This window comes from Melitaea cinxia, chromosome 2 (genome assembly GCF_905220565.1).
Source record: "Melitaea cinxia chromosome 2, ilMelCinx1.1, whole genome shotgun sequence".
In the NCBI taxonomy this organism is placed as follows: domain Eukaryota; kingdom Metazoa; phylum Arthropoda; class Insecta; order Lepidoptera; family Nymphalidae; genus Melitaea; species Melitaea cinxia.
The window spans coordinates 4318636-4333219 of NC_059395.1; the positions used below are offsets into that span (position 1 = coordinate 4318636).

At 34.1% G+C, this 14584-nt stretch overlaps 1 protein-coding gene across 2 annotated transcripts; it reads left to right on the forward strand.

Moving 5' to 3' along the window:
• The first annotated feature begins 822 nt into the window (after positions 1-822).
• Positions 823-14575, forward strand: LOC123663145. Of its 2 annotated transcripts, XM_045597849.1 has the most exons (5): positions 823-1059; positions 3641-3838; positions 5193-5571; positions 6455-6592; positions 14405-14575. In XM_045597849.1, exons 2-5 carry the CDS (start codon positions 3650-3652, stop codon positions 14512-14514), a joined length of 816 nt encoding a protein of 271 aa, XP_045453805.1. In that variant the 5' UTR covers positions 823-1059; positions 3641-3649; the 3' UTR covers positions 14515-14575. The 2 variants fall into 2 exon arrangements, 1 of the variants encoding a protein (XP_045453805.1); XR_006744620.1 differs by lacking the exons at positions 823-1059; positions 3641-3838; positions 5193-5571; positions 6455-6592 and adding an exon at positions 10358-11178 and having other exon boundaries at positions 14405-14480.
• The last annotated feature ends 9 nt before the right edge of the window (positions 14576-14584 follow it).

The window sequence follows — 14584 nt, forward strand, 5'->3', positions numbered from 1 at the left end:
TAAATATTTCGTATATTAGTTATATAAGATAAGTATACAAAATAATTTATTTTTTATTTTAAACCTGAAAAATAAAAACTAATAAGAAAATAATCTGACTAATTTTTAAATATTTTCATCTTTTTATAGTCTAATTTACCTTACTATAGTCGTATGGAACGTAACTTGGTATGTGAAAATGTATAGAAACAATAAAATAATCATTATTAATAACAAAGTGTTTTTGAAACATACGTACATTTTTTAGCCCGTTAAATAATATAATAGAATATATTGGGAGTATTATTTTTCGTGTTTTATAGTAGTATGCGATTTCTAATTATTACAAAATATCTTAAAAACAGTTACGTTACAAGTCTTTTTTTTATAAACACTAGTGCTGTAACTAATTGATTACTACATTTCACCAGCTTCATTCGATTTTTATCGTAATTAAATATTGTGTTGTGATCTTTATTAAAAAAAAGAGCTTGGCGCTCAAAGTCGTAAATAAAATTTTGATTTGGTTAATAAACTGCGATAAAATCCGAAAAAATGTTTCATTATAATGATTAAAATTCGTATAAACAATAGAAAATAATATAAAATAAAGACAAATTAACCTTTTATACCGTTGTAGGTTGTTTAAATTAACTACAATACTAAAGTAAGTTAAATTTCTGGTCAAAATTTTAATCAAATGTACTTTACAAAACATAATCAAATCGATCAAATACTAATAAAAACTTGAATCGATTTATCGTGAGTATCGAATACCGAGTCGTTTGGTTACTTCACTATTTACGTCCCGATGACATATGTCCAAACCACAGAACAGAGTACTATGATATAAACAATTAAACAGGGTCCAAACGGGCCTCTTGGTTCTTATTTTGTGACGACTGTAACATTGTAGGGTCGAAATGTGGAAATAATACTTTTTAAAATGCCTGAAAAACTCTTTTTAGCGTGCCGCAAGACCCAAAATTACTTAAAAAATGGTATGTTATTGTGAAAAGAGACGATAAAATTCCACCTTATACCCAGGCTAGAAGACATTGTTGCGAAGATCATTTCGACGTAAGTATCTTCATAATTATACCTACTTATCATTTAGTTTATATGAAAATACTTGCTGTACCCTGCGAGCGTTGCTATGCTTTTTTATTTTTATTTTTTGGTCGTACCAACTCTGAAACCTTTGTGGGCTCTTGCTTAACACTGCTGAAGTACAGGACATGCTCAAATGCATAGTTTACGATTCTATTAAATTATTTGGTAATTACGTACATCGCCGGCAAAAAATTTATGGAGTTGGGGGGAAAGTGGGGTGGGGGATGGGAGGGAGTGTGGGTTTTACACCCCCCCCGGACAACTATTTTCGTGTAAACCCCGTTGTTACGGAGATATCGTGGTTGAAGTTTTGAGGTTCAATTTTTCGGAAAAAATTTGGCAAGCATTCGTTCGCGCGCTTTCGCACGGCGGACGAGGGCTGCCATCCCTCCACGCCTCCGGCTTAAAAAAAAAACACTAGGGGTAGGACAGACCAAGACCACGTGGACAGTGGGGTGCTCTGATTCGGCTTTGGGTATTTTTCGAATTTTTATACCTATATTCTAGCACGCAATGTTACTAATTTTATTAGAATATTATGTCTGACGCGTTATTTTGCTTAAAAGTGTCTATTTGTCAGTCGTTAAAGGTCAGTTCGTATCGTATTTTGATCTTGCAGTAAAGATCGTTTTTACGTAAATTTGTTCGAAAATAACGCGTGATAGTCGCAGAACGGAGCATGAGTACACGTCCCGCAGCACTGAAATTAAGGTAGAGTCAGAAATAACAAAAGTTTAACCTCCCATAAGTTGATCTACCTGTGATGTACATGATAGCTGATTATTTATTACATACAGACAAACATTCATTTCTATATATATACTAGCTGACTTGGCAAACGTTGTTTTGACGCTCAACGCTATTTAAAAATAGGAGTTGATCATAGAGGGTTGACATTTTAGGGTTGTATGTATTTTTCAATGTTGTATCATAAAAAAATAAAAAATAAATAATTTATCTAAAAATTAAAAAAAAAATTAGGGTTGGACTACCCTTTACATTTAGGGGGATGAAAAATAGATGTTGTTCGATTCTCAGACCTACCCATGCACACAAGATATCATGAGAATCGGTCAAGTCGTTTCGGAGGAGTTTAACTACAAACACCCATTAAGTAATATATTAGTAGTCATATTCCAAGTTATCTACATTATATTCCAATTTATCTATATTATATTCCAAGTTCAAATCAATGACACAGGGACATACTCTGGTAAAAAAATAAAGAGTAAAGGATAATATTTTTAATAATTAACACAACCGTGCTGTATGTATTATGAATCTGTCTCAGGTATGCCATATTGTTAGAAGCAAATAAATTAGTAATAGTTTTTATATTTCAGTTGGAAGAAGACATGGAAAATTATATATAGTTTGTAGTTGTAGACTTTTAGCCTCAGGAACGGCATAATGCTTATAACTTAATATATTTCGTTAGTAATGGTCCGATTTTGATAATCGAAAAGAAATAACGTGGTTACTAGTTCTATTGAATTTGCTATAACTTTACTGATCCTCACTGTAAGTGTTTTAACAGTAATCATATATATTAATACGCTAAGGTTAAGATTTTTGCCTCCGTCTTTAGAAAAAAGTAAAAAACCTCACAATTATTCCACATAAACTATATATTATTTTGTAGATAATTGCTTGCCCTACCGGCATCCACAAATAAAAAAATTATTATTGCTTTGTTTTTTAAATAAATTAATTATTAAAATTATGTATATGACGGCTTTAATTTTAAAACAATGTCAACATGAGTGCAAATTATTCGCACAGGCATTGCTAGTACGAATATAATGTTTGTTTGAATTGTAAATTACTCAATCGATTTTATTTGCTTATTTGTCTATGCCTATGTCAAAATATGACAATAACTATATTACTATTATAAATTTGAACTGAGGTAGGGCACAGAGGGAAATTTAGTACCCCAACCTTACAGAAGATCACAGCAAAATAATAATGTTTTCAAGCAGTGTTGTGTTCCGGTTTGTGAGTAAGGTGATCAGAGCTCCTGGGGGGAATTGGGGATAGAGTCTCCAACGCGCTTGCGATGCTTCTGCTGTTGTAGACGTCTAAAAGCTACGTAATTGCTTACCATCCATCAGGTGAGCTGTAAGCTTGTTTGCCGACCTAGTTATACAAGAAGAAAAAAAAAACCAAACGCCTTGTCATTATCAAAGTGAAACTTTTCTATCGCCCCAAAATTTTTCTTTCATCTATCGCATGCCCCATTACAGCTGGCCGCGGAGTATAAATAAAGTGAGAGGTATGCACCTTTAGAGTAGCCAAGGCCAACATGGCGTTGTCTATAGCTCGCATCAGCTGACCGTGTTAACCGTGTAGCATTTATATCCTTCCTTATTCGTGCAAGTGTTCCACGGTATTAAAATGCCTAAAAGCCGACAAAAAGTTTCACTGGCATCATGGTTTCATAAAACCTCACAATTAATTTTTATGTTTTTATTTCGTTTTTGTAACGAAAACTAGACATTGTAGAATGATTAATATTGAATAAAGATGTATTTCTTAAGATCGCTAGTTCGCCGAAATGAGTGAAGCAGAGAGTCAGATAGAAGAAACCGGTGTGAAAAGCGAACAAAAATTTGAGTGCCGCACTTGTTTACAAATCCTTAATGAACACTGTGTTTTATACAATATATTCGAGGGTTGGACGCCGCCTTGGGATGGAATGGAAAATAGTATAGCTGAGGACTTAGCAAAAATAGCAAATGTACAGGTATAGACGTCCATTTTATTTTTACATGAGACCATTTATTAAAAAGTTTTTATGTTTTCTAATACGACGTATAAAGTTCGTATAAGGTAGACTCGGATGAGATGTATTTAAATTAATGCACAGTGATAAAAAACCACCATAATTATCATTTTATATAACCTGTATATTTTTCTTATTATTATTTATTATTCAACCTTTTTTAATTTTGTTTTTTTACAAATTTTAATTTTTTTGTTACAATTGTAACCATGTATATAATATATATACACATACATATAATATATTACATATATATACACAATAATAAATATTACATATTAACAGTATGTGTTACTTGTAACTATGTAAGTACACCAAGTGTAACTAAGGTTGCCAGATCGAATGACCCTATTATCGGAAGAAAAAAAACAACTTTTTCGAATTCAGGAAATTTGGTTGGGAGAAACAAAATTAAAATTAAATTAAATATATATATTAAATTAAATAATTAAATTAAGTAAATATATTGAAAACAACAACATTTAACTATTACATCGTCCGCTAATTATAAAAGCGACAGCCGAAGGTTGCAAAAAAAGCAAAGTTTAATTTAAAATTAAATCTATTATCACTAACTTATAATTAATAAGTTCGATGTGAGAAACAAGAGTGACTTAAAATTAGAGAAGCATCGTTCTGTCGGGGCTTCGGGTTGTGTTGCATTCTTCGTGTTGGGTCGTTTTCACACGGTGCACAGGTGCGATGCCCAGGTCTGAAAGTTTCGCAAGAAGCTCCGGCTAACGATTCGAGTCGTGGGAATGTTTCGGAGCAAACTGGTCAGCAAATGGTTGGCGTAAAGCGTTTCGTAACACGCTGCCGATAGAAATGTCTACATAAATACTAACAAAAAAAAAAAGCAACAGGAAACCTATATTCTATTTTTTTGGAATAGTCTTAAATTGTAAACGATCATTTATGTCTAGGACAGTACATCCATCATTCTCCAACGCTAATACTACTGGAGAGTCGAGTGGTAACGTTTCGTTTGAGGAAAATTTGGAACTTAAAATTATTATTTTCTAAAATGGTTTTCGGCAGATCGGCTTTTACGAAGTCGGGAAGGTGTACAAAAATATGGAGAATCCTGCCAAATCCCGACCATCTGGCAACCCTAAGTGTAACCCAGATATATTTCGTATTCAAGTCTTCTCAAATTTTGCTTTGGTGATTAGTATCATACTATCATATAGTAGTCTGGGTAATTGTTCTTTATTGTGTGGTTTCAAATTCCGATATGATTCTCATCTTTCTGGGTTGTTGCATGTAAAGCAATAATTTAATATTAACCATAACTATATTGTTTTCATTGCAACAGATATCAGAATCGGATAAACATTCCAAAATAATATGCGAAACATGCTGTCAGCTCTTGTTAAATGCATGCAATTTCACAGCGACAGTTAAGAGAAATGATGAAATACTCCGACAGAGGTACAGAGAGGATAAAACAAAGCTTAATTTATCTAAAGATAGAGTATGGCCAAAGCCGATCCAAGTGAATCAGTCATTAGTTACTTCTATGTATGATAATATCGATATTAAGAAAGAAATTGTGTCAGATGACGAGCAGTATAGTTCTGCAAATGGGTCATACGATCCGTCTCGAGATTACTTACCAAACTTAGATATTATTAAAGTTGAATCTGAGGAAATCATTCAGCAACAGCCTTCACAACTACATGTAACTGTTTATGGTAAGTTTAATTAACTTTATGGTATCATTGGGTGCGTTTTGTACAATTTTTATAGTAAAATCTATTATAGTTAAAAAAGTCGCTGTCTTTTTTTACCAGCTAACCTCGAAAGCTTCTGATCTGATTATAATAATACTTAATATTTATCTATAAAGCCTATTTATTGAAAGTTTGTCCATTATGAAATATCATACTAGAAGTTTAGCGGTAGTCATGAAACAGGTAAAAAGGAAAGTTGTCTATAGCTATCATATAATCTGAAAAAAAACAAGCTCACAAAATTTTCAGTGTTCCAAAATTTACTTTTAAAGTGAAACTTATTCTAACGCTACGAAAATTTTCGTTCATCTATCGCATGTCACGTGTCGCGTTACAGCTGGTCGCAAAGTAGGCATAAAGTGAAAGGCGCATAGCAGAGCAGCCAAGGCCAATAAGGCGCCATTGCAGGCATCTGCTGACCGTATAGCATTTATATTCTCACTTATTACGGCATTAAAGAATATAACCACGCCTTCCCTTCTCATGGGTGTCGTAAGAGGCGACTAAGTAATAACACAGTTCCATTACTACCTTGGAAGTTATAAAATCGACCGATGGCGGGGTAAACATCCAACTGCTGGCTTTGAAATACACAGGCCGAAGACGGGCAGCAGCGTCTTCGGTGCGACAAAGCCAGCCATGCGGTCACCAACCCGCCTGTCCAGCGTGGTGACTATGGGCAACACACGAGTTCACGCTATTTTTGGCGCGAATTTGTGGAGGCCTATGTCCAGCAGTGGACTGAAATAGGCTGAAGTGTGTTATTCGTGCAATGTTTATGTATTTTGATCTGTGTATTAATGTAAATGTTTTATTCACTTTATCGCGATGGATAACGATACAGATCGTGAGTTAAATAAACCGGTCAACAAGGAAAAAACCAAGGATAGTGCGAAAATATCCGACGATGAATTAATTTTACGCCGTAAGAGACAAAACGCTGAGAGAGTTCGTGCTTATAGGGAAAGGAAAAAGGGTCTCGGTAAGTTAGTTTAATTTTTATAATGAACTTAATAGAATTATTAGATCATTCTGCCTGTGGGCATTGTTAATTATGCACTAATAGAATGATTTGTTGTTTAAAAAGATTGTTAATAGTTAACAAATCAATTATTAGAGACCATTTTTTAGCCCCAAATTAATATTTCATACTAATTAAAATAACTGGTCAATAAACCTGTTAATGATTTATTAAATAATAACAAATTATTTTAAATAGAAAAAAATATTTGCTTGGGGTCGAAAAATAGTCTCCATTAAATGATTTGTTTACTATTAACAAATCTCTTCAAAGACTATTAATTCTTTTTATCAGTGTGTATCAATTTTTTTTGTATCAATTTCATAAGAATATTTGATAAAGTACAAGTTTTATCCGGTTCATTCAATATATTTAATTTTATTTAGGAGTTCAGTCATCTTCACAAGCGGAACTACACTCTGAGCCCCTGGATAAAATTAGTAGACTGCCAACAGACGTCATGCCGAGTACTAGTAGGGGTCAAAGTGGCAAACCTATATCCGAAAGTATTGTTACAGAAAAAATGCTGCATCAAAAGCGACTAAATGCGGAAAGATGCCGCAGATATCGTCAGAAATGCAAGCGGTTAAAATCGGGCGCCAGTTCTAATCAAGGCATGAGCGGCAGTCATACGAGTACGAGTCCAGATACAAGCACAAGTCGAGGGCTAGTTGCTGATATGGAGGAATCCCAAAATTCGTTAAATCACAATCAAGATTTTTCCAACGATGAATCTTCGTCGCAAGCTCCTGATAATACAACTGTCGATGCAAACGACGCAAATTCCAGCACTCCTGCTGGTGTATACTGCCGTCGGTACCGAGAAAGGCTTAATGCACGAAGAACACGAGCAGAAGATCCATCATCGATCTATACGTTGTATATTAGACATAATGGAGCTCATAATCTATTCGAAAACTTATTTGTGAATAATCCATTTGGTTTTGCGTGCACCGTTTGTGATAGACTATGGTTCGAAAATGATTTGAAAAGTCCGCCTTTATCGTGCAGTGCAATTTTGCGACAAATATGCCCAACTGTTTTGTTGCAAGATATTCTCGTGTGTGCGACCTGTAAAGTCTCGTTAGTTGCTGGAAAAATACCAAATTTGGCCGTGTACAATGGGTTTAAGTATTCGCCTAAGCCGAGTCTCCCTGAATTGGATTTAGTATCCGAGCGATTAATATCACCGAGATTACCTTTTATGCAAATTCGACGGTTGCGATACGTCGAAGGACAATATGGAATCACTGGACAAGTTATCAATGTTCCCGTTGATGTTAATAACATGATCCAAACTCTACCTCGAAATTTAGACGACGATTATTGTATAAATGTACACATAAAAAAACGATTAATGCACAAATCTAGTTATTTGCATGGACTGGTAAAGAAGAAGGTTGTTAAAGACTGGCTTGATTATCTTGTGGATACTCCGCTTTATAAGCATTATAACATTAAAATCAGTCAGGATTTCTTGGCGGGATTAAACGATGAGTGTGAAAACCCGGACATTGTTTTAGACGATTTCGCTGAGCCAATTGAAATCGGCGATAGTCTAATTGCTGATCAGCATACTGTTTTATGGTCGGAGGATAATTATTTACAAATTAAACCTGGAGAGAAAAAAAGACCTATTAGCCTGCTGTTTGATCATGCGGAAGAATTATCTTTCCCAGCAATTTACTACGGTCAATATCGGGAATTTAAAGATGGTGTAAATTGTAAAGCATACTCGATTGCATCAAGTGAACTGCGGCGCTCTGATCGACGAGGAGTCACTCCTCGCCACTTGCTCTTCTTAGCCGTGAAGATTATGCGACTTCGAATGAGTGAAAGCATCAGCGTTGCTTTTAAACATATCGGACAAGGCATAAACATAACGAAAGAGCAAATATTATCTTCCGATTATCTTAACGGCTATATGGAATCAAATTTGGCCCTTCTAAAATCCATACCCAATTCAGTACAATATTGGGAAAGTCGAAAAAAAGACCTCTTTGCAATGATCAGACAACTTGGTAAGCCAACGGTATTTCTGACGATGAGTGCCAATGAAATATCATGGAGATGGCTTTTGAAAACATTGTATAAATTGAAACATGGCACGGAAATCACTGATTCAGAAGTTGATCAGCTGCACTATAAAGTCAAGGAAGCCTTAATAAATGAAGATGCTGTGACATGCGTCATTTATTTCAACAAACTTATCAATGTAATTATGACGATTCTTCAAAATAAAACCGTTAGCCCATTCGGTAAGCATTTTGTTCAACATTATTTTAAGATGATTGAATTTCAACACAGAGGAAGTCCTCAAGCACATATTTTTCTTTGGTTGAATGAGGCACCTAAAGATGCCTTTGGGGCAGATATGGATTCTACAATTCGGCTTATCAATGATTTAATTTCTGTATCGAACACAGAGTCGTCAGGACATATTAATCTCGTCACACACCATCACACTTTTACGTGTTATAATAATAATCGAAATCAACGGAAATGCAGATTTAATGCTCCTTTTATGCCTAGTAGATCAACCGTACTACTTCAGCCTTTAGCTAAATATTCGGATGAAAAAAGGCGTGTTCATGATGAGTACAAAAAAAGATACCAAACAATACACCAAAATCTCGAAAACAGTGACTACGATGACATTGATGATTTTTATGATAAAAATAGCATAACATCAGATGAAGATTATTATAAAATACTGTCCGCTGGAATTTCACGACCAATGGTTTTTGTTAAACGTCACCCTAATGAAAAATGGCATAACTGCTTCAATCCATTCATTTTTCACCACTTGCAGTCAAACATGGATATCCAATACATAACAGATGAGTATTCCTGTGCTGCATACGTTTTGGAGTATGTAAACAAATCGAATCGAGGCATCAGTAATCTTCAACAGAGGCTATTAGATCTTTTGGAGGAAAATCCAAATTTAGATTTAGGTAAAATGACAAGACATATGGGTGTTAATATTTTAAATACAACAGAAATGTGTAGCCAAGAAGCAGCGTGGTTTCTTCTTAGGGAACCAATGACCAAGTCAACTCTTAAAGTTGAATTCATACCTACAATGTGGCCTCAGGAACGTCATCGTATTAGAAAAACAGAAAAAGAATTAGAGCGGCTTCCTGATGACGATACCAATATTTGGAAAGAAAATTGCTTCGAGAAATACGAAAATCGCTCTGTAGAATTAGAAGATGTTTCTTTGATTCAGTTTGTGGCTTGGTATGCTGTAAAGATTCAAAAAAAACCAACGGGCCCTCAAATTACAGACCAAAATTGGGACACAGAAGATGATGAAGACATTGAAGAAGAACTAGCAACAGAAAAAAATATCAATCAGCAGAGTGAAACATTATATTACCGACGGAAAACTCCAAGGATCATACGCTATCGAAAATACGATATGGCAAAACAAATGTTAGACTACAAACGCGAAATGGTTACCTTGTACATTCCATTTCGTAACGAAGAAAAGGAGATTTTGGCTGAAATGCGATTTAATCAAATGTATGAAGAAAATGAACAACTGATTTTAGCTCGTCGTAAAGAGTTTGAAGCAAATTTAGATATTGATAAAATTATTGAGGCATACAGAAAATTATTTCACTTTGGTGAAAATGAGGAAGACCTTGAAATTTTGCCGCTTGTGTAACATGATGCGAATCCATTCGTCGAATTTTACAACTATCCAGATGCAGGTACTGTTCCGCTTTACTTTGAGTATAGTAACAATATGTAAAATATTATTATTTTTATCCTCCAGGATTCAATGAAGATCTTTTTATGTCAAGCATGAATTTACTTGGACCTATCGCCCGAAAGAAAAACTTGATGAAAAAAACGATGTTTTATGAATTGATGCATCGAGCAAACAATCGTCTAATGTCTTTGCTCATATTATTAATTATTTGCATATACGCCTAATCATCAACCAATGCAAATATTCTTAACTGGTCCCGCCGGTAGTGGGAAGACTTTTATTATTTCATTAGTTCAGGAAATCTACAACCGTTAACTGTGGAAATCTAAATGCATATACTGTAGCAGCATCAATCGGTAAAGTTGCAGTGGCCATCGACGGAACCACAATTCACAGTTCACAATTTCATCAGTTACACTTAACGCTAGCACTTAACGCTTAGCTCTGAAAAGCCTTATTTGTATAGCTCGCTTTTGTGGTGCGTAAAAATTCTTATCATAGATTAGTGTAGCATGATCGGCGCACAAAGCCTTACCAAGATAAACGCGAGGTTAAAACAAATCACTGGCAATCACGAAGTGCTGTACAGAGGCGTAGATATTCTAATGCCGTAAGTCACCAGATTAACGGGAACTTTTACAAGCAGCCGAAACAAAGTATTGCAGGGCCTATGCTCTGGCGACAGCTAAAATTATATTCGTTACATGAAGTAATGTGTCAAGAGTTTCGAGTGTTTTCCACTATCTTGACAAAAATTGGTGACGGCTCAGAGTTAAGTTTGGAGGAAATAAATATTGTCGAATCGAGAAAAACACCGTTGATACAGGTGATCGTCCACATGAAATAATTTTTGTTAATAATTTACCATGTTACCTGTTTATATATTTATAATATATACTATTTATTTATATATTATATTTATAATGTAATGGGTATGTATTTATTTGTGTATTTAACTGTTTATATATTTATAATATTTATAATATATACTATTTATTTATATATTATATTTATAATGTAATGGGTATGTATTTATTTGTGTATTTAATTCTTTATATGTTTATAATATATACTATCTATATATATATTATTGTATTATTATTAGAATGTAGGATCTACTTTGTTTTTAATTTTCTGTTTTGCCTTTTGATAACCCTACTCTTTTTATTTTAAAATCTCCTCTACCCTAAGGTTGTCTGGAAGAAATCGCTTACCTAGCGATAAGACCGCCTTTGTGCATAGTATTGTTTTGCAAATTTTATTTTTAAAGATGTATGTTATGTAATATGCACAATAAAGTATATTTCTTCTTCTTCTTCTTCTTCTTCTTCATGTCATAACAAAAAATATTGATGTTTAGTGAAAACATAATTACTATTAAGTATACAAAATTAAATTAACCGGTATGCCTGGCGCGAACTTGGGGAGACCTATGTCCAGCAGTGAGCTGCAATAGGTAGAACTGACCAACTGATATAAAATATTGCAAGCCCGTTTGCACAGATTACAGTAACGCTGCTTTATTACCCTGGGTATAAAACCCTGATTTATAAATAAATAAATATTCTCCGAAGCTTATGTGTAATATATATGTTTGTTCTTTTACTTCATACAATAATATATATTTATCTCTTTAAAGTCGGCTATTACCTAAAACACAGGTACTAATTTTCCTATCTTGGAACAGAAGACCGTGTTTGTATATTAAAAGTAATAATTGTGTTTGCAGGCAAACGAAGAAAAACCGTCTTCAATTATATCGACAAGTAATACAACGAAGGTAGACGAAAAAATTATCAAGTAAATACGCATTGATAATGCGTTTACTTATACATTACTCCAAAAGTTGTAATCAGATCTCGATGAAATTTAAATGTGACCTGATACACATCGGCTTTCGATTAAATTAAAAAACATCAAAATCGGTACACCCAGTTAAAAAGTTATACGGATTTTCGAGAGTTTCCCTCGATTTCTCTGGGATCCCATCATCAGATCCTGGTTTCCTTATCATGGTACCAAACTAGGGATATCTCCTTTCCAACAAAAAAAGAATTATCAAAATCGGTTCATAAACAACGGAGTTATCCCGAACATACATTAAATATATATATATATATATATATATATATATATATATATACGGTCGAATTGAATAACCTCCTCCTTTTTTGAAGTCGGTTAAAAATATATACTTACTAGTGGACCCGGCAGACATTGATAGCAGCGCCAGCTATAGGGTCTAATGGTGTTTTCAAACCATCCATGAACACATAGAAATATAGTACAAATTTTTAACACGTGATTTATGTCTACAAGTATAATTCTATGCTATATACAGGGTTACAGAAAAAGTCGACCTAGATCCGTTAAGGGCGTGTAGTACACACCATTTCTGAATGATTTCACTATGGAACCCCCCATCCTAAACTTAACCGTTTTCGAGATATTCGAGTTTTAATTTTTTTTATGAAAATGCCCAATTTTTCGGCTATTGAACTGAATTTTTTGAATTTTTTTGACTCTTATGATTATTTTTTTGGTTTCTTACATGAAGAATGAGATGCTTAATGACCTCAATGACTAAAATTGCACGTAAGTTAACTAAATAGGTCGTTGTAGACGATCGAAAGTTAAGAAAATAAATACAAATTATAAAAAAATATTTTTCTTTTCTGGATATCTCAAAAAATTATTATGGCACTTGCTCTGCAGATGTGCTTAAAAATATCTACATTTTATCAGCTATCCAACGAAGTATAACACTCTAGGTTATTTATTAACCTCAAAGGTGAAACTTAGTTTCTAAGGCTACATGGCAGTCAGAATAAATAGTGCTTATTTAATTAATTTGACTTAAGTTCAGCATCATCATCATTACAAGATCATCGGTGATTGTAGTAAGCTAAATGAAACAATAAATCAGTTCAAAATAACATTTATTCACCTAATGTTTTTGAAGTTCATGTTCCACGTGTCCACCTCTATTTCGCACACATTTTCTCATTCTTTCACGTAGTCCACTTTTCACTACACCAATGGTTAATGTTCTTCTTATGTCGTCTTATGAGAACTCCCACTGACGATATGGGGTTGGGCCCACTGTAAACGAGGCTCTTCATGTGCCCACATACATAAAAATCCATGGGGGTCAGGTCGGGACATCTGGCTGGCCAGGGTAAAGGCCCACCTCGTCCAATCTATTTGTTAGGATAGTTAGTGTCCAACCATTCCCTAACGCTTCTTCTGAAATGAGCAGGGCAGCCATCATGTTGAAACCACATGTCCCGCAATAATTTTAATGGGAGATCATCTAGAAGGTCACCTAAGTCACCTCTTAAGAAAATTTCATAAGTATCACCATTCAGATCTTGTTTTTGCACATTATTTTTCTCACTCTCACCTGCATAAATCTTAAGTTGTCTCGCTCACACGCACCGGATTAACTTGAAGGACAATAGCCGACCTACGTTAGACCTACTACCTGAACCTTTTCAACTATGTTTTTTTCTATGAGTTTAAATACAACCCTAGGTTGTTATACCTCATTGGATAGCTGATAAAATGTAGATGTTCTTAAGCACATCTGCAGAGCAAGTGCCATAATAATTTTTTGAGATATCCAGAAAAGAAAAATATATTTTTTTAATTTGTACTTATTTTCTTAAGTTTCGATCGTCTACAACGACCTATTTAGTTAACCTACGTGCAATTTTAGTCATTAAGGTCATTAAGCATCTCATTCTTCATGTAAAAAACCAAAAAAATAATCATAAGAGTCAAAAATATTCAAAATATTCAGTTCAATAGCCGAAAAATTGGGCATTTTCATAAAAAAAATTAAAACTCGAATATCTCGAAAACGGTTAAGTTTAGGATGGGGGGTTCCATAGTGAAATCATTCAGAAATGGTGTGTACTACACGCCCTTAACGGATCTAGGTCGACTTTTCCTGTAACCCTGTATATGTATATATATATATTTTAAACTCCAGTTGGTGAGTTATTTAGTTGCCTGGTACAAATGTGCAAATTGATTATTTTTATTTCCAGTGATTCTCGGCCAAAATATAAAGAAGAGACTGTGGCAACACAGGCTGGTATGTCGCATGGGATATTTGGTGGCGGTTACGACTTATTCTATTAGAGAAAAACAATTTTAAAAATTTGAGAGATTATTTTATATAAATTTTGCATTTATTAGTTAATGCAATTAAATATTAAATAGGTTTT

Bases quoted from the DNA above. Each gene is read 5' to 3' on its own strand.
- LOC123663145 (XM_045597849.1), top strand. From the start codon at position 3,650: ATGAGTGAAGCAGAGAGTCAGATAGAAGAAACCGGTGTGAAAAGCGAA. The intron at 3,839-5,192 runs GTATAGACGTCC...TCATTGCAACAG, and splicing joins CAAAAATAGCAAATGTACAG to ATATCAGAATCGGATAAACA. The intron at 5,572-6,454 runs GTAAGTTTAATT...ATAACGATACAG, and splicing joins ACTACATGTAACTGTTTATG to ATCGTGAGTTAAATAAACCG.